General features: G+C 41.6%; 1 protein-coding gene across 1 annotated transcript in view; it reads left to right on the top strand.

The window, feature by feature from the left end:
• The window catches only part of EIF2A (eukaryotic translation initiation factor 2A), a 1204316-nt gene that overhangs the window by 87630 nt on the left and 1089410 nt on the right, over positions 1-27276 (top strand). The window contains exon 3 of the mRNA XM_044063751.1: positions 13211-13285. Within this exon, the coding sequence (XP_043919686.1) occupies positions 13211-13285 (75 nt within the window). The remainder of the gene's footprint in view (positions 1-13210; positions 13286-27276) is intronic.

Here is a 27276-nt window from a genome sequence, read left to right as displayed (position 1 = left end):
TTACATTTTGCAGCACGTCAACGCACAAACACTAACAGACATCTGATAAAGCTATACTGTCTCACAGTGAAAATAGACTTGGCATTAAAACTTCTCTGCCCTTAAATCTCACATTCATTGAAACCCACACCACATCCAAAGAAAATGCATGTGGCCAGTGGTGGATAAAGATTATCTTTGGGCTGTTTTCAAATCATTGGCCCCTTGCACACAAAACAAGAAACATACATGTGTTCCTTTCTTTGATACACCTTCCTGACTTTATTAAGTTATATTCCTTGTATAATACAACACACTTGTTAGGTTGCGTTTTAAATTTGTTTGAGCATATTCCCAGTAGGCTGTACTGTAGGCAATGAAACAAAATGCATGAACCAATAATGACAAAACTGCCCAATTTAGAACATTTCTATCATAAAAGTGTACTTCCATGCCCAGACTATAATCAGAATGACAGTAGTGTAAGCCATAGGCATCTTGCACAGCTTCTCATACTTATTTTCAATTTCAGGTTTTTTTTATTGGGGGGGGGGGGCAAAAGGTCAAAAACCAGGGACACATTTTAAACATTGCTTGTATAATTTTGGAAAGTTGCTAGAATAAAATGTTGTTACCACCATGAATGTTACTAGCATGTCTTGAACTCAGAACACTATACACTATAGTCAGTGCAACATACCATTATGCTAAATCAGCAGTTTAAAAAAATAGGAAGACTGAAAGTTAATGGCTATCATTTAGTGAATTCAGTTCTCACTTCTCACCATAGTTCTCAACATGCTAGCACAAAAAACCTGGACAAATAACAAAGCCAGTAATGGGGGAATACAACTCACTTCTCACTCACCAACCATATCTGTGAACTGTTAGCACAAAAAATGGACAAACAACAAAGCCAATAATGGGGGAATACAAATTCTATTGTCACTTCTCACATAGCTCTCAACTCTTAGTACAAAAAAAAGTAGGCAAAGATCAGAAATGGTGGTGGCTAGGGACTTTAGCCTCTTTTTACTCTGTAGCAAAGGTACAGGGTTTGAGCCTAAATACCTCTAGCCACCAGGTGTGGGGCATTTTCTCGCACACACACATACTGCACAGATATGTGCCTGCAGTAATTTCTTCCTGTCCTTTGTCTCTTTTTCTTACCATTTATAAACTAAACTGAGGGAGTTTATTTTCAGATGGACAATCACTATGCATTTACAATGATTTGACCCCATTCATAAACAAAAATAAAATGTTTTCTGTCAGAACTGAATGAGAGAAGATAGGCAATGGCATTAATTACATAAACTGTGTGATCTCTATAAGTATGCAGCAGCAAGATGTGTGATCAAACCTTTTTTTTATAGAAGGAATCAAACTCAGTCACATGACATTATTCCATTACCTATGCTATAGTAAAGCATAAATGGATGAACATGAAAATAAGTAAGATTAGAAAGAAAGAGTGGGAAAAGGCATAATTTGTTAATTTCAGTAACTATATCATTTTGACTTGACATTATTAATGCTTTCAGTAATAGTGAAATCTGCTGCTGTATGTGCAGAACTAAATGGCATATACACTGTGGAAGTGAAATGTTTAATTTATGAAATGCATATAAGTTATAGAAGGGTACAAGGTGACATGTGGAAGTAAGCTTTCTTTTTTTCTGTAATCCCAAAAAGTTATTTACAGATGTACATAGATTTGGAAAAAGCACATGAACTGTACTTGGAACTGCACATTTCTATTTTGTACTCATTGTATGGAATACCTTGCCTTTACTATCCCTAGCACACACACACACACCCCCTTTGTTGTTTCCTTACCTAAAGTCCATCCAAAACCCGCCCGGCAGCAAAGTAAAGTCTGTTTACGGCGGTAGCAGTAAAGCAGTTTAGTTCTTCCATTTTCGGCAGCAAGCAAAGCAAAAACGTCCAAAACCAGACCGTTCTTATCGGCAAAGCTTTCCGTTCTCGGTGCAAGCAAAGCAGTTTACTAAAGCCAGCCTGTAATTCCCGCTCGCAGCCAGCCAGTCGGAAATGATGATGTGAGCTCCTTGAGTTCAATTCCGACTGGCTGGTAGCGCTGATGGAGCTGACATCATCGCGCACGCGATGACATCAGCTCAGACAGCGTGGAAAATTCAAAACATAAAAAAAAAATAAAAAAAAACCGGAAATGAAGGGGTGCCACTCTGAATCGTGGCATCCCTTCATTTGGACCCCAAAACTCGGTAAAAACTGAGTAAATCTGTATGGTTGGGAGGTATGGTGTGTGAAATATATATATATAAAATACACACACACACACACACACACACACACACACACACACACACACACACAGTGGATATAAAAAGTTTACATTACACACCCCTGTTAAAATGCCAGGTTTTTGTGATAGAAAAAAATGAGACCACAATAAATAATTTCAAAACTTTTACCATTTTTAATGTGGCCTATAACCTGTACAATTCAATTGAAAAACAAACAAATCTGTTAGGGGAAAAATATAAAAAAAGTAAAAAACGTACAATAAGCTGGTTGCATACGTGTGCACACATTTAAACTAATACTTTGTTGAAGCACCTTTTGATTTAATTACAGCATTCAGCTTTCTTGGGTAGGAGTCTATCAGCATGGCACATGTTGCCTTGGCAATATTTGCCCACTGTTCCTTGCAAAAGCACTCCAAATCTGTCATATTGCAAGGGCATCTCTTGTGCACAGCCCTCTTCAGGTCACCCAACAGATTTTCTATTGGATTTAGGTCTGAGCTCTGGCTGGGCCATTCTAAAACTTTAATTTTCTTCTGACGAAGCCATTCTTTTGTTGATTTGGATGTATGCTTGGTGTTAATATCGTATTGAAAGATAAAATTCTTCTTCATCTTCAGCTTTGTAGCAGATGCCTGAAGGTTTTGGGCCAAAAGTGACTGGTATTTGGAACTGTTAGTAATTCCCTCCACCTTGACTAAAGCCCCAGTTCCAGCTGAAGAAAAACAACCCAAAGCATGATACTGCCACCACCATGCTTCATCGTAGGGATGGTGTTCTTTTGGTGATGCGAAGTGTTGTTTTTGCACCAAATGTACCTTTTGAAATTGTGGCCTAAAGGTTCAACCTTGTTCTCATCGGACCATAACACATTTTTCCACATGCTTTTGGGAGACTTGATGTGTTGCCAGGCTTGGATGTTTTTCTTTGAAAGAAAAAGGCTTCCATCCTGCAATCCTACCCCATATCCCAGACATATGGAGAATACGGGAGATTGTTGTCACATGTAGTACACAACCAGTACTTGCCAGAAATGTTTGCAGCCCCTTCAGTTTTGCTGTAGGTTTATTGGCACCCTCCGTGACCGGTTTTTGTCTTGTCTTTTCATCAATTTTGAAGGGACGTCCAGTTCTTTGCAACATCACTGTTGTCCCATATTTTCTTCACTTTTTGATGACTGTCTTCACTTTGTTCCATGGTATATCCAGTGCTATGGACATTTTTTTGTACTCTTCTCCTGACTGATACCTTTCAACAACGAGATCCCTTTGATGCTTTGTAAGCTCTTTATGAACCATGGCTTTTGCTGTAGCAGGCAACTGAGTAAATGTCAGGAAAATCGTACTAGGACAGCTGAGCTTTATTTGGGATTAATCAGAGTCCCTTTAATTGACGGCAGATGCTCATCATGTTACACTGCTGCAGTCATTACACTTGGGTTATCCTGCCGTCAGGCGGTCCCTCAGTCGGCCTGAGTTCCAAAGTCTTGGTCCGGCGTCGGTTGCTGTCACTTCTTTCCTGATGTCAGTGCGACAGGGGTATATAAGATGCAGCCAATGCCATTTTCTTCAGTCTTTCTTGCCGCGCGGTGCCCGAAGCAAAAGCAGTTCGCAAGTGCCGGTCGGCCAAATCCTTAGATTTTCATTCCGAATACAGAACCGAAGTCTTCTACAAAACTAAGTACCATGTTGGGGAAACTTTTTCTTGCCTCAGACCAATGTCAGTAAAAGTTAATAACTGTATTTCTTGTGGGAAGCAAATACCTCATAAGGATTTCCATTCTTATTGTATCCCATGCCTAGGCCCAGACCACGACGTCACAGGTTGTCGGTTTTTTGCCCGACATTATTTTGGCAGAAAATTCAATTACACCATGCCGTCGGAACTACCGACGACCGGAATGCACAAAAAGCGCAAAGACAAGGACAGGCATCCGAGGCACAAAACTGACAACTAAGCCTCTTCTAGGCCAGTCACCAGTTCTCCGGTTTTCAGCGAGGCACCTTCGCAGCCCCTGACGACCGCTTCTTTAGAACCACAGGCCGCCTCTGACTCCCATGTGGAGATGGCTGGGCCTTCAGACGCACCAGATTTACAGCCTTCCGAGACTAACCCTTCAGAGGGATCCGGAGTAGCTGAACAACCCGTAGCTTCAGAGGGTGTTTTCAGACCTACTCAGTTAACCATTAAATCTTCTAAGTCTAAAACTCCTTTAAAAACAAAGAAACAAATTCAACATTCACCAGGACAGGCCTCCATGCCTAAGAAACAAATGCTCAAAATGGCCGAAGACTTAATCACTCTGATCAGGGGGTCCCATCCCCCTCCTGATAAAAGGCCTAGACAGGATGCAGACTATGACTCATCCGACCAGGTATCCATCTCTTCAGATTCATCCTCAGACCTAGGTTACTCTTTACCCCCTTATGAGGATTCTGATGCTGAGGAATCAATTCCTTCAGTCTCTCCGCCAGAGGACTACTCCTTTGGGGGAAATCTTATATACCATGAGGGAGCATTTCCATTGGGAGGGCCAGGATTATTCAGAATCCAAGAAAAGGCTCAAAGATTTCCTTTTATTACCTCTCGACAAACCCCTTGCTATTCCGCCATTATTAGATATTGTGGATGATGTGTACACTGAATCCAGTTTGAATCCGGATTCTTTACCTCCTGCTCTAGTTAAGCCAGACAGATACTACAGAGTCCCTGACTCTCACAAATTTCTTTATAAAAGCCCTGCTGCTGACCCTGAGACTATTTCTCAGGGCCCCAAAAGGGTAAAGGCCTCTTCAGCAAAGAATCCAGTCCCCTCTGACAGAGATTCCAGAGCATTAGACAGATGGGGGAAGCATTAGACAGATGGGGGAAGAAAGTATATACATCTGCAACTTTAGCAATGAGGGCCTTAAATTGCCAGTTTCACATGCTAAAATATTAGCAATATTTGATGTCTCAGTTGAAACAAAAAATGCTTCCAAACTCAGATCCTCCTAATTATAAGGAAATGCAGGATTTATTGCATGCAGCTGAACAAGTGGGAAAACATACTTTGCAATGTGGGTTTGATTCATTAGAGGCTCCTATAGAGCAGCAATTACAGGATCTGTCATTAGAAAACATGCTTGGTTAAAAGAACAGACGTTACCAGATCATGTTAAAGCAAAATTATTGGATGCAAAAAACGAAGATAGAGCACAAACTAGTAAAATACGACCAGGAAGTTCCACGGTCGGGGTAAACCACAGCAATTGCACGTTACCTCCTTGTACAAAGGTTATACTATTGTCACTGTCACCAAAAAATTCCACGCTGAAGAATTTTCTCCAAGTGTCTGCAGCAATAATGGAAATTTATTCTTGTAAAAAACAGGTATACGAACTGGTACAGCCAACACAACGCAGTGCAACAAACACAAACAATGATTTACCCGGGTTTCGTCCGCCAAGACGAACTTCATTAGAATAACTACACTAATTACTGCTTCCCTTATATATACAACAGGTCCAATCAATTACTTAATTAATTGATAATTAAATGTACTGTTTAAACAATTTATCCATAAACAATGTTTAAAATTAAGTAAACGCAATAAATTCATGTTTTTTATGTGTATTCATTACCTATATTTTGTATATTCATGGAATAACATAAATGTCATATAAAAAATCACATGTAATATCACATAAAATAAGAGGAAAGATAAGAGGAAAAAAACACACATGAGATGCGACAACATAAAAACTGGTAACATTATGAAAAATTAATATAAAAATGAATAAAAGTTGTGTTGCATAGAGCAAACTAATATTCTATTACAGTTCCTATATTAAAAAATGTATATATATATATATATATATATATGTAAAATATGTAAATAATGATACAATGTGTGTATATATTGAATTGTTTAATTTATGTACAAATATCTCTTATAAACACCCCACCCTAGTTGTATAAATATTATTCATTGTATAATATATATGCACTTCCTTGTCTAATTAAGTAAGATTAACAATTTTGTTGATTACTCCTTAGGGTTTTATATATATCTATATATTGTTCAATCTATTATACAAAGATATACATAGATTGCACATATGTGTATTGCACTTCCCTGCTTATTAGAATTAATTTTGAAATTTTAATTTTAACTTATGAAATTGGTAGTGTACAAAGACTATATCAATGCTTGCCCTTAATATGATTTTTCATAAGGATAGGTTTAATTGTACAATATTCATTAAGTCCCGGCCAATTGTGGGCATTCAGGAGAATCTGCCATCTGAGCTCCTGTATATCCAAATCATATTTTGTATATCTTCCCTGTGCATCATTTAATAAATGATCAATGATGCAAAATTTAAATCTATGATCAGCATATAGTTGAATATGTCTCACTAGGGCATTTGTAGTTTTCATATGCTTTATGTCCAAAAGATGTTCTTTTATTCTACTCCTAAACTTCCTACTTGTTTTACCTATATAAAAGGCTTTACAATGTTGACAAAGTGCTACATATATAACGTTTGAAGTATGACAATTAAAATGCCCTTTAATTTTAATATTGTTTAGATTTATCTTGATTTTATCCTGTGTGTCATGGATATATTTGCATGTTGTACATCTTCCACATCTAAAATTACCGATCTGTCATTAGAAAACATGCTTGGTTAAAAGAACAGACGTTACCAGATCATGTTAAAGCAAAATTATTGGATGCACCTTTGCAGCAGGATGTTTTATTTGGAGTTAAGGCAGAAGAGGTATTAAAGAAAATGGAGGATAAGGCAAAATTTATGCAAATGGTGAAGGATTTCTTACAGGTTCAGCCTCCTCAATTTAGCAGAAATTGGCCAACAAAGAATTGGTCCTTTCCAGTTACAGACAGACCTCAAAGGGGCAGATACAGACGTCCAAGAGGTAGAGGTCAACCACAAGGTCCTTACAGGCCTCAACAATGGAGTGCATCAACCCAGAAAGAAGGGGAAGACAGGCCTCAACCTTATAAAAAACAGCCCCAATGACTTCCCACTACAGCTGCCAAGCAGTTCTCTCTTGGCAGCCCCCTTGGGAGGAAAAGTGGCACTTTTCTGTCACAACTGGCATATGATCACCAAAGACAAATGCGTTCTCAACATTGTATCTCAAGGTTACAGGTTCCACTTTCACACTCTGCCAAGGTTAAAAGGAATGCCAAATCTGCCACCAAATCAATGGGCAGAGGCTCAAAGACAAATTACAGCACTCGTGGACATGACATGAGAGCTATTCAAAAGGTACCAACACAGGAGCAAGGACAAGGATTTTACTCAAGACTCTTTCTGGTTCCCAGAAAGGACAAAGCCTGGAGACCCATTCTGGATCTTTCTTCTCTAAACACTTACCTGGATGTTCCAAAATTCAAAATGTTGACACTACAGCAGCTTCTTCCCATGCTGGGCAAGAAAGCATGGCTCGTAATTTTGGACCTCAAGGAGGCATACCTGCATGTCCCTATCAAACAAAATTACAAAAGGTACCTCAGATTCATAGCTGGTTCAATGCACTACCAATTCTCTGCACTGCCCTTTGGCTTATCTACTGCGCCCAGGGTCTTTACAAAGTGCCTGGCACCAGTAATTGCATTTTGCAGACAGAAAGGAATTCAAATGTATCCGTACCTGGATGACTGCCTGATTCAAGCAGAGAGCAAGGACATTCTTCTAAAGCATCTGGTGTTTGTAAAAAAGTTAAGTTGCCTAGGGTGCACAGTAAACGAAAAGAAGTCAAAACTAGTGCCCTCACAAGAGATAATGTTCCTGGGTGCCAGCTTGAATACAGTGGCCCAGATGGCTTATCTCACGCCAGACAAGCAAGGACAACTGACTCAATATTTTCAACTGATGGCAACAAAGACCCAACTCCCTGCAAGAAAAATTCTGCAGACCTTGGGTTACATGGCATCTTGCATACTACTAATTCCATATGCCAGACTGCATATGAGGAAACTACAATGGTACCTAAAGAGTGTCTGGTCTCAACACTGTCAAAGTTTGGAAACAGTAATACCACTAATTCCTTGCCTTCAACAGGAGTTTCGATGGTGGGCTCAAGCATGTAATCTCAACAAAGGACAGCCTCTCACTCAACCCACATCCAGGCAAACACTGACAACAGATGCTTCGGATTACGCCTGGGGAGCACACATGGCAGGAAAATGTATACAGGGCAAGTGGCCTGCAGAACAAAGGCATCTTCACATCAATCAAAAAGAGATGCTAGCTGTACAAAATGCCCTTATAGCTTTCAAGGACCTTCAGCATCCAGGACAACTACTACTAAAGACAGACAACACCACAGATATGTGGTACATAAACAAGCAAGGGGGCACTCATTCTTATCCCCTCTGCAGACAAGCCATGACCTTGTGGAACACAGCTCTAACCTATCAAGTTCATCTGCAAGCACAATTCCTGCCAGGAGAGAAAAACACACTGGCAGACGACTTAAGCAGAAACATCATGGATCCGCACAAGTGGAAATTACATCCACAAATATTCAGAATGATAACACAAAAATGGTGGAGCCTGGACATAGATCTGTTTGCATCACCAATGAACTGCCAGCTACAGAAATTCTGCACTTACCACCCACAAGCATGGAAAGTGGATGCCCTCTCATTCAGCTGGAAAAACCTACAAGTATATACTTTCCCACTACTACTTCTCCTTCCAAAGGTACTCATAAAAGCCAGGCAAGAAAAGCCAAAGATGATCCTAATTGCCCCAGACTGGCCACGCCAGCACTGGTACCCAATCTTAAAGAATTTAGAACAAGGTCCACCCTGGATTTTGCCTCAAATCCCACATCTTCTGACTCAGCACAACAATCAGACACTTCACAGCCAGCTAAAAGACTTTAAACCTGGCTGCATGGCAGATTCCTTAGTCAAGCAAGCAATGCCTCTCTCCAAAGCTGTTATGGATGTCATTCTGGAGGCCAGAAGGCCTAGCACCAGGAAAGCCTATTCGGATAAATGGAAGAGATTCTGTGCCTGGAACCAGGCTCACAGCCTTGACCCTCTCGTCCCAAACATTCCTCAGATATTACAATATTTAAATGAGATGCTGGACAAAGGCCTCTCCTTTTCATCCATCAAGATCCACGCCTCTGCCATCTCTGCTCATTACAACACGGACCCACCTATTTTGTCTAATCCTTTGCTAAAACAGTACCTCAGAGGGGCTAAAAACATAAGACCACCCCGTAGAGCACCAACTCCAAATTGGGACCTCAGTTTCATGTTGGAAAAATTAACTTTACCTCCTTTTGAGCCAGCTAACTCAGCAGATTTAAAATCTGTCTCTTGGAAAACTGATCTGCTCCTGGCAGTAACCTCAGCATAAAGAGTTTCAGAATTACAGGCACTAATGGCAGTGGAACCTTTCATCATTTTCGACCAAGACAGGGTGTCTTTAAGAACAAGCCCTACTTTTATGCCAAAGGTGGTATCAAGTGTGGCTCTAAACCAAACTATTCACTTGCCAACTTTTTATCCAAACCCACAGAATAAAGGGGAGAGTCTTCTGCATTCTTTGGACATACACAGGCAGTTACGCTTCTACTTGGACAAAACCAAAGCTTTCAGAAAAACTGAGCAATTGTTTGTAGCATATGCTGCAGGAGCACAGGGAAAAGCCATTTCAAAACAGACCATTTCAAAATGGATAGGACACTGTATACGTTTCTGCTATACACACCATGGGAAAACTGTACCTAACAGCATTAGGCCTCATTCCACCAGGACAACAGCCACTTCAACTGTCTACCTCAGAGGAGTACCTACCAAGGACATTTTGGAATCAGCAACTTGGAGTTCTGTACATACCTTCACCAAGCATTACCATCTGCCTCTTTACTCTAAATCCAGAGCTCGCTTTGCCACTGCAGTCCTGCAGGGCCTTATAGCCACCCCTAATGCCTTATAGAACCAGCCACCCTACCTCAGCTTTGGGATTCCACCCAAGTGTAATGACTGCAGCAGTGTAACACGATGAACGTAGTACAGTTTTGTACCTACCATAAATGTAGATGTTCGAGTGTATACACCGCTGCAGTCCAGGTTACCCTCCCTCCTTCCCCTCTTACTTGCTGGTACGTACCTAAATCTTCTTCCCTTTACCTATGAGGAGTATTTGCTGGTAACTGAAAGTTTTTGATTGCTTTTCATATGTATGTTTTACTAGCAATTTGCATTGCCTACCTTTAAGGGGGCACCTGACATCTGGGGCAAGAAAAACTGAAGAAAATGGCGTCGGCTGCATCTTATATACCCCTGTTGCACTGACGTCAGGGAAGAAGCGTCAGCAACCGACGCCGGACCAAGACTTTGGAACTCAGGCCGAACGAGGGACCACCTGACGGCAGGATAACCCAAGTGTAATGACTGCAGCAGTGTATACACTCGAACATCTACATTTATGGTAGGTACAAAACTGTACTGTGTGTACCCAAGAAGACTGAATGCTGTAATTAAATTAAAAGGTGCCTCAACAAAGCATTAGTTTAAGGGTGTGCACACTTATGCAACCAGCTTATTGTATATTTTTTCCCCTAACAGATTTGTTTGTTTAGGCCACATTAAAGGTGGGACAAGTTTTGAAATGATTTATTGTGGTCTCATTTTTTATATCACAAAAACGTGGCATTTTAACAGGGGTGTGTAAACTTTTTATATCCTGTGTGTGTGTGTGTGTGTGTGTGTGTGTGTGTGTGTGTGTGTGTGTGTGTGTGTGTGTGTGTGTGTGTGTGTATGTATGTGTATATATGTATGTATATATATATATATATATATATATATATATATATATATATATATATATATATATATATATATGGGTCACCTTTAAAATCCTGAAAGCTCAAAATCCTGAATCTCAAAATCCTGAACACAAAATCCTGAAAGCTCAAAATCCTGAAAACTTATAATCCTGAATCTCATAATACTGAAAAACATACAGGACACCAACACTGATGTGTGATTGTGCGGACATTCGGGTAGGGAGCAGGTCAGGTAAGTGTGCGATTGTGATGGATGTTAGGGTTAGGGGCGGGTTAAGTGAGTTAGGGTTAGGGTGCGGGTGAGGTGATTGTGCGATAGTGACAGAATTTGGGGTTAGGGCGGGTTAAGTGAGTTAGGGTTAGGGCACAGGTGAGGTGAGTGTGATGGATGTTAGGGTTAGGGGTGGGTTAAGTGAGTTAGGGTTAGGGTGCGGGTGAGGTGATTGTGCGATAGTGACAGAATTTGGGGTTAGGGGCGGGTAAGTGAGTTAGGGTTAGGGCACAGGTGAGGTGAGTGTGCGATAGTGACGGACCTTAGGGTTAGGGTCTGGGTTAGGGTAAGTGGATAGATAGTAGTGTATGTGCAGTGTAGTGTAGCTGCAATATAGTCTGTGTTGGTGTCCTGTATGTTTTTCAGTATTATGAGATTCAGGATTATGAGTTTTCAGGATTTTGAGCTTTCAGGATTTTGTGTTCAGGATTTTGAGATTCAGGATTTTGAGCTTTCAGGATTTTAAAGGTGATCCATATATATATATATATATATATATATATATGTGCCCGTGTGTCTGTTTTTGGGTCTACCCCTTGCACCACACCCCTGCTGCTTATGTATATTAATTTCATGACCTTTGTACTTCAGAACGAGAGTCTCCAAAGTTCCCACAGCTTGAGATTTAGTATATATTCAACTATATTCTGACTTTGTAGTTTGATGTTACTAGTACTACAGTTGTGTGTTCTACATATACAAAAGGATCCCATATATGTGTGATCCAATATAAAACATTTGGCAGATTGTCATAGATCCTCGGTTTATCCGTTTCTGCTTAACTAAAAGAAGGCATCTGCAACTACAGTTTTATTAACTTCACAAGCAGGAGCTTAAGGCAACCTGTGCAGTATTTAGCATTTCCATTTACAGAAGCTTTGAACCATTGTACCGTTGACACATTAAGCTGCCCTAATTTAAATGCTGAATTTTTGTATTTCTATGGATTACTTGATAAAGCCGCAGTGGTGCAGCGGTAGCGTTGTCGCCTCACAGCAAGAGGCTTTCCCGTTTGATTCTTGGCTAGAGTGCCTTCTGTGTGGAGCCTGCATGTCCTTCCCGCGGTCAAGTGGCGTTTGAAAGATATGCGTGAATGGGCGTGCCTTCGTTGAAGGTTGGGCGTCAAGCTGGCACCTCGGCACCGAAAAATCTGCTGCCAATCATTAGCGGACCGGAGTTCCGTTGTGGCAAACCCTAACCGGGAAAAGCCGAAAGAAGAACAACTACTTGATAATGATTTAGAAATTGGGCATTCATATAAAACAGGAAAGCCGAGCTTCCGATTGTCATTTAACATGTTTTATAGCTTCTACATTTTGTAGCTGAAAAGTCCCTTGGGTAGCAGATGTGCAGCAGTTTATGTTGTTGTGCATAAACATGCATCCATCAGTTCCTTAATTATAGTGAGACATTGGTAGTTTTGTAGAGTATGTATTTTTTTTTTAAGAGCAGCATTATCTTTAACAGTTTAAGTCTTTGGCTGCATCCAGGCTTTTGATTTTTGCAGTGGTGTCTGCCTTTGCTGAAGTGGTGAAACATATATAACAGAGAAGTTGCAGAAATACCAGTTTTTACATAAGCACTTTGTTTTAAGTACAACTTGTTTATGGTTGGTATACTGGAAAACTTTCACAGACACTACTGAAGAATAGTAAGCTATGTAATGGTGAGGACATTTGCTGACTGTAGTCTATTCTTCTGTCTTTTAGTGGCATGTAGTAGTAAATTCACTCAGCCACTCGTTAACGACTAAATGAATTTTGCTGTGTAGAAACTATTACTGAGTTATTTATATTTAAACTGCCTCATAATAAAAGTTAACGAAATATGTGTTTTTCTCTTTTTGCAGAGACACTGGAAAAAGCTGCAAAGTTTTTGCTTTCAGTAAGGATGGAACCCTCATTGCTTGGTGCAATGGAGAAAAGTCAGTGTTTTATATTACATAATGTGCTGTTTATGGGTTTACATAATTTAAAGATAAGTCTGCTTTCTGCTTGGACGACTTAAGTTGGTTATTGTAAAGTCAGTATTCAGAAAGTTTATATCTCAAAGCACAGCTGCTCATCTCCATTTATGTTCATGTAAAATTCACTGTAATTTTCATAATATAGGGGATTATGAGTGGGTCCCTGATCATAACTAGCTTATTTTGTCTTTACGACATGGTTACCAAGAATATCCTCTTGAGAATGAAGCTTGATAGTTAAGTCTTGGCATCTGTTTTGAGAACACATCATAAAAGATTGATTAGAGACTCAATAATTTTTTTGTAGTGCATGGAGCGTTATCTGTTCCATGTACTAAAAGTTACAGGAAAAAAGCAATCACTATGTGTTTTTCTGGCTTTCAAAGCAGTAAAGCACTTAACAAGTGCTGTCAGTTTTAAATATTCTGTTACCTTAGAAAAAAATGAGGGACAAGTTACCTGCACATGCACAGACAGCAGACAGAAATAAATCCATTTTTTTTCTGCCTCTGTTGTTAGTTAGTCAGTATTGGCAGGTTGAACTGCCTAGCATGATAACCGATCATAACAATTGAAGCAGGGGTACTTATGATTTGTTAAGATCATGTCTTGTGCTATAGAAGTGCTTAACTGATTAGTCCCTTTCTGGATATCCGAGTGTAATCACCATGCTGTGTGCAATACAATAGTATTTCTACATTTGAGTACAATTTTTACTGCTTTAATAGTATTATGCTGATTTTTTTGGCTCACCTCAGTTTTTACCAGGTATTATTTATTTTGACAATTTCTGAAGTGTCTTTTCAGGAACCACATAAACTGAAAAAGTCTGCAAAAACTTAAAAGTAATTTTCATGGAAATTTTAGAAATACATAAAGGTTTGAGGATGCGGTGAAGAGACCAGATGTAAACAAAGCCAGTATTCAGGATTTGGAAAATAAATTAATAATAAAAAAGCTGCAGTGGCAGACAGGTTTAAAAAATGTCATTCGTAGGATTTTTAAAGGTCTTAGAGTTATAATTCTTCCAGATTATGGACAGTCCATGTTTGAACTATTATGACTGGGTTGTAGAAAATGAAAAAAATAGGAAACTGATCTTGGAACTTAAGAGAATGAGATACACTAGTTAAGGCTGTAGAAAATGCTGGCTGAAAAGTTTATGCATTTTCCTTGTTTCTTCATAAAAAAATAGGTCAGTAACATGCTAAAATATATGTATGTATGCAGAGAGATTGATATAACTTTACTTTTACATGTGGAGAATGTGCACTCAAGATAATCTGTCTTCTTGCTTTGAAAGAGGTGGAGTTGTAGCTTCTGCTTAGATCCACTGAATAATAACAGGCAAACACCTTAATGGACAAATTAAAATGAATGTGCTTTTGGCAGCGACAAGAGTTACACCTGAGGTTAGCTGAGAAGGCCACTACAGCTAGCCAGTGCATAGTGAAATATGGTTAGATGTAGATCTGGCAAGCCTTTTGTTTAATAAAGGGACACTGTGCTGGAAGATGAGCAGTTACTCGCTTTGGACTTAACCACCCACATCATACCGAAGTATATTTTGTTACCTTGAATAAAGGACTGAAATGTACCTGCTTACAGAGAGAAGCTTAGGGACGTTCTAGATTTTTTTAAATGACTTCATAGTGACTTCAGTTTAAAGCTGTGGTACTTTGATCAGTCTGCTGTTACTGTAACTAATGAATTACCCATTTTTAGAAAGCTGAGTATGTTCAGCATATTGATACTGCTGCAGTAACCATAGATATATAGGTTGTAATCTGCCCAATGATATGAGGTGACTAGTTTCAAAGCTTCAGGGTACCTTCCACGTGTCCAAACCAATCAGCTTGAGGTGAGCTGACTAAGAAGACTGGTTCAGGGCCCAAGCCCTTCAGGGTTTTCCTGCCACTGAAGACAGCACTCTTCTGTGGCCTTTAGAGGACTGACAGTGAGCTTTTGCTGTTCCTTTGCTGGGCAGATACGTTTCTCTTTAATGGAAACCCTTCCATATTAAAAAAAAATGTTTTATTTTACTTTCCTATGTAGGAAATTTATTTTTAAGCTAGGAGGTTGTTTTTAACGGACTGTCACAAAACTTAACTGTCCTTTTAAATCGGAGTGCACTTTTTCCTGTCAGTTTAAAGTAATTGAAAAACTTTTTTTTCCCTGTGGAGATACTTTGCCAGCATAAAAAGTAAAATAAACTATTTAACAGTCCTTTTTGCTGTTTTTTTTTTTTTTTTTTTTTTTGTGAAAAAAGTGACTTTAATTTTTTTACTAACTTTTGCTGCTTGTTTTCTCTGGGAGAGAAGCACCATTTTTGGTTTCACCATGGGACAAGCTGTTCCAGTCTTGTTCTTTCTGACAAGGATGGGAAGATTATTGATAAGTATGGAAAAAAGTGTATGCTTTTACAACACTTATTTTCACAATTTTGAATTGTCAGGCTCTAAGCAATTTAGTTTCTTCTGCTTTTAAATGTTGCAAGTCATTGTTTACAGTTTGTGTGTATATGACTCAGTTGATACTACTTCAAGAGCTATGGCCCCTCGTACTGTTTTGAGAAGTTTTGCATGGCTGCTTACTCAGAACCTCCCAGATGTGAAAAATCTAATTTTAAATTCTCCTTTGGCTAGAGATTTAGATTTTGGTTTCTCTGCTGCAGAGTACCTCTCATCCAGTTTTGTCATAAAGCAGAATAAACAGTCTGAAAAAATGCAGGTGGGTCCTTCTTCCATCCGCAAAAACAAAAAGTTAAGCAAACAGCCTTTGTCACCACAGTAGGCTAGCAGTTTGCTTGAGCTGCAGGTGGGTTACTCTGCTGTGGCCATTTGTTGTTCCTCAGACCACTCATCTTTTACCTTTGATCACTGATCACTCTGGTGTAGTACTTACAGTCACAGTGGAATGAGGTTTCATAGGAGGTTACTAGGTTAATGGCCCCAGGGCCCTTATAAGCCTAGCCAAGTTCAACTAGTGTTCCCAAGGGTGTCTGGTTGAAGCAGACACTAAAATCAACAGCTATTGCCCCTGGCCAAGAGGGGCACAGGTAGAGCCCCTGGGGTGAATTTCGAGCTACCCATCCAGTCATCCAACTAATACTTAAATAGGGCCAACAAGTGGCTTTGTTTAATTTGAATAGGAAGCTTGTTACAAAATTGGGGCAATCTCTGAGACAAATCTGTCTGTCCAGCAAGTTCTGTTGATATCACATACCAGGTTAAGGTCCTTTGAGCGAGTAACCTGTCTGCCATTTGACTTGCAAATGTGCAGCATTTCCATTAAAGCTGGGTCAGAGATTGCTCTGTATGCAAGGCACAGGTTGCCTGTGAGCAGTCCATGTGACACAGAGTAAAGTGACAATGATTTCTGTCTGTCCACATAAGACAGATCTTGAAGACCCTGAATTTTCTTTGTAAGGAACCTTTGTGGTCTGTCCACTTGCTGCACGTGTTTGGAAAGGAACTTACCAAAAGGAGAGTTATACTGGTATTGGCCTGATGAAGGAAGAGTACAGGGGGTTATAACCTCTTTTTCTGGAGGCAATGCCCTTACTTATGAGATGAGCAATATAAAATATTACCACTGTGGAGACATGGTGATTAAAGTTAAGGTTGCTGTCAACCTGTGTGGGCAGATCTCTTACCACTGATTGTATTCTTATAGTATTGATGTGGTATTTTGCAGGAACATCACCCTTGCTGAAGGGGATGATAATGCATTCTTTTCAATTAAGTTTAAGAACATGACTTTAGCACCAGTCATTAGTCTGAGTAAGACCTTCTTGCAGGATGTTAACATTGCTAGGGGTTTTGGTGATCGCTCCCAGTTTGGAGTCATCAGCAAACTTTGTCAACCACAATTCTTTAGTTTTAGCCTGTACTACACAGAAGTAGATTCTGAACAGCAGGGGCTCCAGAACTGATCACTGTAGAACACCACTTGTTGCGGGTCTGCTGTCTAGGGTGGAGTCCCGTTTTGACCATATGAGTTCTTTCAGTGAGCCAGTTTGCAACCTTACCTGACAGTGTATGGGTTGATACCCAGCTGGGTGAGTTTATTAATGATGCCTGGGATTGTGTCATAGTCGTTGGCTTAGTCTAGGTAAGCTGTACCCACAGATTTGCCCTCGTCTAGGGCTTTGTTGACTGTCTCGAAGACGTCCACCAAGTTTAACAAGCATGATCTTCCCTTGGCAGAGCCAACCTGGGTGGGGTCAAGCATTTGGAAATTTCCTATAGCTTTGTTAATAAGGTCCATGATGTTTCATTCCATGGCCTTGCAGATAAGGCTGGTCAGGCTAATGAGCTATAGTTCCCGGGGTCCGTGGATGCACCCCCTTTGTGCAAAGGGATGATGGTAGCCGTTTTCCATTCTGCTGGGACAAAGCCAGTTCTTAGGCTGTGATTGACCAGCATGCCCTATGGTCATGCTAATTCCTGTTTTAACCCATGTAGAACACAGCCCAGGATGTTGTATGGTCCCATGGAGGCTGTAGTTCTGGCCTTGGACAGGGCGTTTAAGACCTGCTCTTCGGAGATACTAGGTGTGGGGCAGGTGTTAAGGATGGTTTGGGGTATATGAGACGGGGGCAGGGGAGTGAAGATTTCACTGAAGCTGTCAGCCAGCAGGTTTGCTATATCCCCAGATCATATAGAAGCCTTCACTAGGAGTCTTATTTGCTTGTTTAAGTTGAGGAGGGAGTGTTTCCAGTTTGAGACCATTCCTTCCTATTCTTAGACTGCAATTTCTTTCTCCTGTTGTATAGTGTATTAATGCCATTTGTCCACCAGGCAGGTTTGTTTTTCCTTGAAGATCTTGCTTTGGTTCCATCAGGTATGGCAGTCAGTATAGTTGTACAGCTGCTTGTATAAAGCATTGGTATATAACTCTGCATAGGTGTCTGTTCCATCAGTGGGGGCTATGAAGCTGTTTATGCTGTCACATAAGAGGTTGTAATTGGCTTTGGAGAAGTTTTTTAGTCTAGATGTCCGTCAAGGATGCATCTGCAGTCATCACATATGGGTTGTCCTGCCTCAGGCAGCCCTTCAGTCGGCCGGATTCCAAAGTCTGGGTCCGGCGTCAGCTGATGTCGCCCTCTCCCCGACGTCAGAGCGCCTGGGGTATAAAAGAGTCAGCCGACGCCATCTTCCTCAGTCTTTCTTGCCGCGTGGTGCCTGAAGCAGAAGCAGTTCGCAAGTGCCGGTCGGCCAGCTCCTGTAATTCAGCTACCGAAGACTTCAAAAAGCTAAGTACCCCGTTGGGGACTCTTTCTTGCCTCAGCTGATGTCAGATAAAGTTAATAATTGTTTAAGTTTTGGGAAACAAATACCTCATAAGGATTTCCACTCTTACTGCCTCCCCTGCCTAGGCCCAGACCACGACGTCTCGGCCTGTTCAGCCTGTGCTTCCTTCAACCGACGCACCCTTAGACGTCGGGCGGAGTTTGCAGAGGAATTTTTTGGGGCTAGTTTTTACAATATGCCGCCGGAGACTCCGACTTCACATTTGATTAAGAAACGGAAGGACAAGGACCGACACGCGGCGCGGTTTCGGCTGAAACCACTGCCAGGCCTACCGCGAGTGTCTCGGTCTCGGCTGAAACCGAGTCCTTGGTACTTCCTACCACCGAAACCGCTCAGCCGACTACCTCGGTCCCGGAGGCCCCGGCTGAATTGGTTATTGAATTTCCTACAGAAACTGGTGTCCTGGAACCTTCCGACACCATACCTTTAGACAAAACTACACCAGCACGTGGTGCAGCCAGGCCTCCTGCATCCATGTCCATTAAGGCATTCTCTAGGGCTAAAGCTGCTAAACTATCCAAAGCTTTGCCTCCCAAGGTTATACCTCAGGGACCCACTACAGGTTCACAGATTCTAAGCTTAGCAGAGGACCTTATCTCCTTAATTAGGGGCTCTCAACCTCATCCGGACAGGGGCTCTCAACCTCCTCCAGACAAAAGGCCCAGGGTTGGACCCTCTGATCCCCACTCCTCAGATGAGGCCTCAGATGGTTCTACTCTCTCGGACCACCAGGAGGAGGCTTTTTCGGCCTACGAGGATTCTGATGCAGAGGAATCTATTCCTTCGGCCTCCCCTCCTGAAGAGTTTTCCTTTGGGGAGACACTCCACACTATGAGAGAGCATTTCCAGTGGCAGGGCCAGGAATTCTCTGATTCCAGGAAGAGATTAAGGACCTTCTTGCATTTGCCACAGCATAGACCTTTGGATATTCCTCCTGTTTTAAATGTCATTGATGATGTGTACTCTGAGTCTAGCACAACCCCTGATACTCTTCCTCTGGCTCCTGTCAAACCCGATAGGTACTACAGGGTCCCGGACTCACATCTTCTCCTTTACAAGGCCCACTCTGCTGATCCATAAACTATTTCCCAGGGCCCTAAAGGGGTTGCAGCTGCCACTGCTAAGAATCCTCTCCCCTCTGAAAGGGAGTCTAGAGCTTTAGAGAGATGGGGTAAAAAAGTGTATACTTCTGCTACTCTTTCTATGAGGGCATTGAATTGTCAATTTCATATGATACAGTACCAAGAGTATTTGTTAGATGAATTGCATAAAAAACTGTCTTCACCTGAACCCCTAGATCGCAAATCACTTCAGGATCTGGTACATAACTCCCAACAGGTTAGCAACCATTTCTTGCAATGTGGTTATGATGCACTGGAAGCTTCATGTAGGTCAGCTATGACTGGCGCAGTCATACGTAGGCATGCTTGGCTGAAGGAACAATCTCTGCCAGACCATGTCAAAGCAAAGCTTCTGGATGCTCCACTGGAAAAGCAAAAGTTATTTGGCTCCACGGCTCAGGAGGTTCTAAAGAAAGTTGAAGAAAAGGCAAAAATCTGTACAAACTGTCAAAGATTTTCTCCAAGTCCAACCACCAAGATTCAGCAGGAATTGGCCTTCCAAAAATTGGTCCTTTCCAGACACGGAGAGGTTTCAGAGAGGCAAGAACAGGCGTGCCAGAGGTAGAGGGCAAGCTAGAGGCTCCTACAGAGGGTGTCAATGGCAGCCTCCCAACCAGAGAGGTAATGCAGGACCTACAACTGCTGCACAAGGACAGGCTCAATGACTTTACTTTGACACCGCCAACCAGGGCTCAATTGGAAGCACCCTTGGGCGGAAAGCTTTCTTTATTTTCAGAAAATTGGCACAGTATTACAAGGGACAAATGGACACTACAAATAATAGACAAAGGATACAGGTTCCATTTCCACACATTACCAAAAAGAAAAGGCATGCCAGACCTGCCACCAAATCAAAGGGCAGAGGCTTTGAAACAAATCTCCAGCTTAATGCAAATGAAAGCTATAGAAAAGGTTCCTCTCTCAGAACAAGGCCAAGGATTTTATTCCAGACTTTTCCTTGTGCCAAGAAAAGAAAAACAATGGAGGCCTATTCTCGACTTGTCCGCACTGAATACTTATCTCATTGTACCAAAGTTCAAAATGCTGACTCTACAGCAGCTCCTTCCCATGCTGGGCAAGGGGAAATGGCTGGTAACTATAGACCTCAAGGAGGCATACCTGCATGTCCCTATCAGACAAAGTTGCAGAAGACACCTCAGATTTCTTGCAGGTTCAGAGCATTATCAATTCTTAGCATTGCCCTTTGGCTTATCTACTGTGCCCAGAGTATTCACGAAATGCCTGGCATCAGTAATTGCACACTGCAGACTTCAGGGGATTCAAATATACCCATATCTGGACGACTGCCTTATGCAAGCGGACAGCCAACAAACTTTGGTAAAACATTTGAATTACGCCATTCACCTACTTCAAGCCCTGGGATATACAGTCAACATTCACAAATCAAGACTTGTTCCATCCCAAAGAATAACCTTTCTGGGTGCGAATCTAGATACAACCACCCAAATGGCTTTCCTCACAGAAGAAAAACAAAGTCAACTACCAGATTACTTCAAAAGTCTGACAAGAAAAACTCAGCTGACTGCAAGGAAAATCCTGCAGGCCCTGGGTTACATGGCTTCTTGCATCCTTCTGATTCCACAAGCAAGGCTGCATATGAGGAAACTACAATGGTACCTAAGGAGTTTATGGTCTCAGCACAGTCACAGCTTGGAAACTTTGATACCACTCATCCCATGCCTTCAAAGGGAATTTTTGTGGTGGGCTCAAGCAAGCCAGTCAAACAGGGGTCTGCCCTTCAGCAAACCATTAGCCAGCCAAACCATTACAACGGACGCTTCAGACCGCGGATGGGGAGCGCACATGGAGGGCAGATGCATTCAAGGTCTATGGTCACAAAAAGAGCTACGCATGCACATAAACCACAAGGAACTTCTGGCAGTGATACATGCAGTCGAAGCCTTCATACCTTTTCTGCATCAAGGCCACCTACTAATAAGGACAGACAACACCACAGTTATGTGGTACATAAACAAGCAAGGAGGAACCCATTCATATCCTCTTTGCAGACTGGCAATGAATCTATGGGAACTTTCCTTGAAACTCAACATAGAGCTGCAATCTCAATTTGTGCCAGGGAAAGACAATATACTGGCGGACAGCTTAAGCAGAAACATCATGGATGCACACGAATGGATGCTGCACCCAGACATCTTTCTACAGATAACACAATCATGGGGCAGGCCGGACATAGATCTTTTTGCCTCCCCCCACAATCATCAGCTGAAGAAATTCTGCTCAAGGACATACCACCCAAAAGCATGGAAAGTGGACGCTCTCTCTTTCAGCTGGAAAGCTCTAACAGTGTATGTATTTCCACCTCTCCCATTAATGACCAAGGTCTTACTGAAGATCAGGACAGAGCAGCCAAAAGTGATTCTGATAGCTCCGGACTGGCCAAGACAGCACTGGTACCCACTGTTAAAGAGCATGTCACGCACGAAACCATGGACTCTTCCTCAATGGCCACTGCTCCTGACACAGCACAATTACAAAACTCTGCATTCCAACCTGAAAACCTTGCAACTAACAGCCTGGAAAATACCTTGATTCCTCCTCAGGATAGGCTATCCCAGAGAGTGAAGGATATTATCATGGAAGCTCGCCGCCCTTCCATAAGAAAGGCATACTCAGCAAAATGGAAAAGATTTCTCATTTGGAACACCACAAAGGGCCTAGATGTGACAGTGATGAACATGGCACGTATCCTGGAATACTTGGCAGAAATGTTCCACAATGGTCTGTCGTACTCTTCCATTAAAATTCATGCTTCAGCAATTTCAGCAGAGTACAATACTGATCCACCTGTCTTCTCACATCCTCTCCTAAGGCAGTTTCTAAGAGGGATTAAAAACATCAAGCCTCCAAGGACACCACCACTGCCTACTTGGGACCTTAACTTCGTGTTGGAAAAACTAACACTGCCTCCCTTTGAACCAGCAGCATCTGCAGAGCTACAGTTCTTGTCTTGGAAGACTGCCTTCCTTCTGGCCATAACCTCAGCAAGAAGAGTATCTGAGTTACAGGCCCTCATGGCAATACAGCCATTTACTATTTTTCATCAGGACAGAGTCTCATTGAGAACCAATCCTACATGTATGCCAAAGGTGGTATCCAGGGTCTCATTAAACCATGCTATTCATTTGCCTACCTTCTTTCTGAATCCACAGAACAAAGGGGAGAAACTTCTGCACACCCTGGACATACACAGACAGTTGCGCTACTACTTGGACAGAACTAAATGTTACAGAAAAACTGACCGGCTGTTGGTAGCATATGCTGCTAGTGCACAAGGAAAAGCAATTTCCAAACAGAGAATCTCAAAATGGATAGGGAATTGCATTTGTTTTTGTTACTCCTTTCATGGAAAAACTGTGCCAGCTAACATTAGACCTCATTCCACGAGAGCCACAGCCACCTCCACGGCCTTCTTAAGAGGGGTGGCTACCAAGGACATTTTAGAAGCTGCTACATGGAGCTCCGTGCATACATTTTCCAAGCATTACAATTTACCTTTATATTCCAGATCCAGAGCAGGCTTTGCTACGGCAGTCCTGCAGGGCATTTTAGCTACACCATCCTATACATAGATCCTCCACCCCAGATTGGCTATGGTATTCTACCCATATGTGATGACTGCAGATGCATCCTTGAAGGACATAGTACAGTTTTGTACCTACCATAAATGTAGATGTCCGATAGGTATGCATCTGCAGTCAGGTTTTCCCTCCCTCCTTCCCCTCTGTGGTATTTCTTGGGTAATACTCCCTCTTATAGCTAAGCTGGGGTTATCTATTATGGTGTATTTGTTTTTTATTACTGTGCATGTTTGGAATATTTTGCATTTCTCCAAATTTAGCCTTCCTTAGAGGGCACCTGGCATCTGGGGCAAGAAAAACTGAGGAAGATGGCGTCGGCTGACTCTTTTATACCCCAGGCGCTCTGACGTCGGGGAGAGGGCGACATCAGCCGACGCCGGACCCAGACTTTGGAATCCGGCCGACTGAAGGGCTGCCTGAGGCAGGACAACCCATATGTGATGACTGCAGATGCATACCTATCGGACATCTACATTTATGGTAGGTACAAAACTGTACTTTTTTGCTAAGGGAGTCTTGTGTTATAGTTAGTTCTAGCAAGACTAATTTGTCGTCAGATCTCACCAGGGATGGCCACACACTGTGGGTGGTGCAGAGGTTCCCTATGTTGGTTAGTACCAAGTCCAGGATGTTTGAGCCCTTTGTGGGTGTGTCAGCCAGCTGGTCCAGGGCATTGGAGTTAGCAAAGTTCCGGGAACCTTTGGGCAAGTGAGTTAGAACACGTGTAATTTACCCTGTCTATGGACGGGTAATTAAAGTCACTCAAAACCAGGGTGATTGGTTGTGTCTTGTTTGACTGAAGTAGATCCAGGTAGGCTGAGTGGATGTCCTGATTCATGGAGGGGTCCTGTAACTGGCAGTGACCTGAAGAGGGGTCTTATCTACAGTCAATTGCACCTGAAGTAATTCAAGGGAATTGTGCTGTTTAACCAATCTAGAGTTGTATTTATCTTTAATGAATATTGATACACCACCTCCTTTAGTTCTTATGCCTTCTGTTTATGGTCTGAACATGTGGAAGGAGATGTAACTTGATATAGCTGGGGTGCCCTCCGCAGTCTTAAACCAGGTCTCATTGACTGCATATATGTCATCATCTTTAGGGTGAGGACTGCTTCCAATGAGTGCAGTTTCTGGTTTACACTCCTAGCATTTAGCAGCATAACCTTGAGGTTGTTTCTTAGAGGGTATTTTTACGTCAGGAATTTTGTTCTTGTGACATTCCCAAAAAAAAAAAAGGCACTAGGCAAGAGGCTTAGCCAGTAACCAAAATTCCAGGGGTAACAGATGAAGACAATCTCTAGGAAAGCATCGAGGTCTGTTGACCATGTCATCGCTGGCTGACATATACTGGATCCCCTTTGAATGACACCAGAAACTAAGTCAGTTGTTGAAGTCAATCATTTTTAGGTTGTATTGAGGTTTCGTCCTAGGTGAATGTAAAATGCTGCTTAAGGCTAGGGACATATCTTCCTGAGACACATAATCAGACAGCTCAGTCATGTCTCTCTTCATATAGTCCAGTGAGGTATGTCTCAAGTTGTTCACATCAACATGGACTATGATGGAGTCATAACAGTGCTTGTTGTTGACAGACTTGAGTGTGTGTGTGATTTGGTTGATCCTGGCACCTGACAGACAGCTAACCGTGACGAGAGGGACATCTGTGTGTGTCACAGTTGTCACCCATGACCAAGATGTTTGTTTTTGTGTTATGCCTTAGGGGTTAACTGGTTAGACACGGGCATGTGATATATTATGTGTACTGTGTTATGCCGAGGATTTATTATGTGAAGCATGCTTGTGTTTGGTAGGTCTCTGATGTTTAGGTAAGCTTTTTTTTTTGGCAACAGGGGAGAGCCACTCTTGTTGCTCCTTGGAGAGGGAACAGGGAAGGTCTCTCTGTTTAGCCAGAATGTTATGCCCATCCTTGGGGAAGCTGTGCTGCTATTAATAATGGTTCTGGTCCCATTTTTCCTGTCAAAATGAAACAGAAAACTAAATGTGTCTCCTCCTCCTCTAATTTCCTTAAACAGGAGTAGTTTATTGCGTCTGGCTCAGGGTTTAATTCGAGCTTTTGATCCATCTTGTAAGGTGGTTTCTGGTGAAAGAAAGAGACAGACTTCTTTTCTTGAAGATGTTCAAGATTATGAATCTGGACAGGAAGATGAAGGGGCATATACAGGGGGTTCTCCTCATTTTTCTGATTCAGAGTAGAGCTTAGTTTCTGATTATCCCTGTGTGTGTGTGTGTGTGTGTGTGGGGGGGGGGGGGTTCTTGTTCTGAGACTGTTTCCAGAATGAGCCAATGTTTTCAGTGGGAGAATGCTGAAGTTTTCAGTCCCAAAGAAAATATTAAAAACGGTTACAAAAGGAATTTCCAGAACCTTCACCCTTTCCTCCAGTTCTGTAGCTCTGGAGGATGTATGTGTCACCGCCTGCATTTTTCCTGAGAGTCCGCCTGCTGCTTCTAAAAAGAAAAATAGAGAATGTATGACGTCTGTCAAGTCTTATTTTATTTTTTTTTTTTTTTACAGTTTTAACAAACCTGACCCAGCAGCTATAGCTTTAATCTTACTGCAGCTAAACATTTGGTTAATTCCAAGCCTGCTGTTTCTGACAAGGATGGAAAGATTATTGATAAGTATGGGAAAAATTGCAGTCTTTGCAGCTCTGATTTTCAGAATTTTTAATTTTTAGGCTCATATGGTAGTTTATTCTGACTAATTGTGAAAGTGTGTGGAATGTTTTGTCTGCAGTTTCTTCTTGTGAGGAAAATCTGCTTTAAATAATGTAGTTTCTTCCAGTTTACAATTTGTGTGTGGATGACTCAGTTGCTACTTCTTCCAGGGCTATGGCCCTTTGTACTGTTTTGAATAGGTTTGCTTGGCTGCATTCTCAGAACCCCCCAAACAATGTGAAAAAGGTCATTTTAAATTCTCATTTGGATAGAGATTTTGTTATTGCTTTCTCTGCTGCAGAGGTTATCAAAAAGTGTGATGAAAAGGGTAAGCTGATAAAGGAATCTCTAGGATCTTTTAGCACTCAGTTTCCAAATTTTCTAAGGGATTCTCTAACCTCTCATCCAATTTTGTCAAAAAGTAGAATAAACAGTTGCAAAACATGCAGGGAAACTTGTTTAAGAAGAAATTTCAGGCATTTCTTAAGGATTTGTCTGGATCATATTACCCGTTCTCTGCCTTACGTTTTGGACTATCCACTGCACCAAGTTTAGCTCATTGCTGGCTACTGGGTATCCACATTTTTCCATATTTAGATGAGTTGCTTATCTTTGCTGTGGCTTCTTAGTGTCAGGAATCTCTGTCTTGAGTAAGAGACCTCTATGGGATTCTAGGAGTATATTCAAGTCGTTTTTGGACTCTTTCACACAGGATTGTGCTCCTGGGGTGTCAGTTAGACCCCTCATTTCAGAAAGCTTTTCTTTCACAGGAAAAATAGATCTATATCTAGATATATTTCTAAGGTTTTTCTCTGACGTCAGTCACTGCAAGGAGATACCCCTGGCAAGATTCTACATGAGATGCAATGGTGTCTGAAGTCTCTCTGTTCCCAGCACCAACATCCTTTATATGTTTAAATCCCAGTGCTTGGGTTTCTCAGAAGAGAAAACACTGGGTGGAGACAGCAAATTTTCCCCTTCTCCCTTCCTGCTTCAAAGCAGTCAGTCACTCACAGACTCCTTGGACTTATTTTGGGTAGCATTTTCAGGTGTGATAAAGGAGTAAAATATGTGTGTGACACTAAGGACTGATGCAGGCACATAAATATAAAATAAATGCTTATCCTAATCAAGGGAGTCAACTCTCTGAATCATCTTTGGTCCCCTGGACCTCTTCAGGTTGTTACAGACTATACCATAGTCGTTTGTTTCAT

Source organism: Protopterus annectens, chromosome 2.part2 (assembly GCF_019279795.1).
Source record: "Protopterus annectens isolate FY-2018-M chromosome 2.part2, PAN1.0, whole genome shotgun sequence".
Taxonomy (NCBI): Eukaryota; Metazoa; Chordata; order Ceratodontiformes; family Protopteridae; genus Protopterus; species Protopterus annectens.
This window is presented reverse-complemented; position numbering and strand designations above follow the sequence as displayed.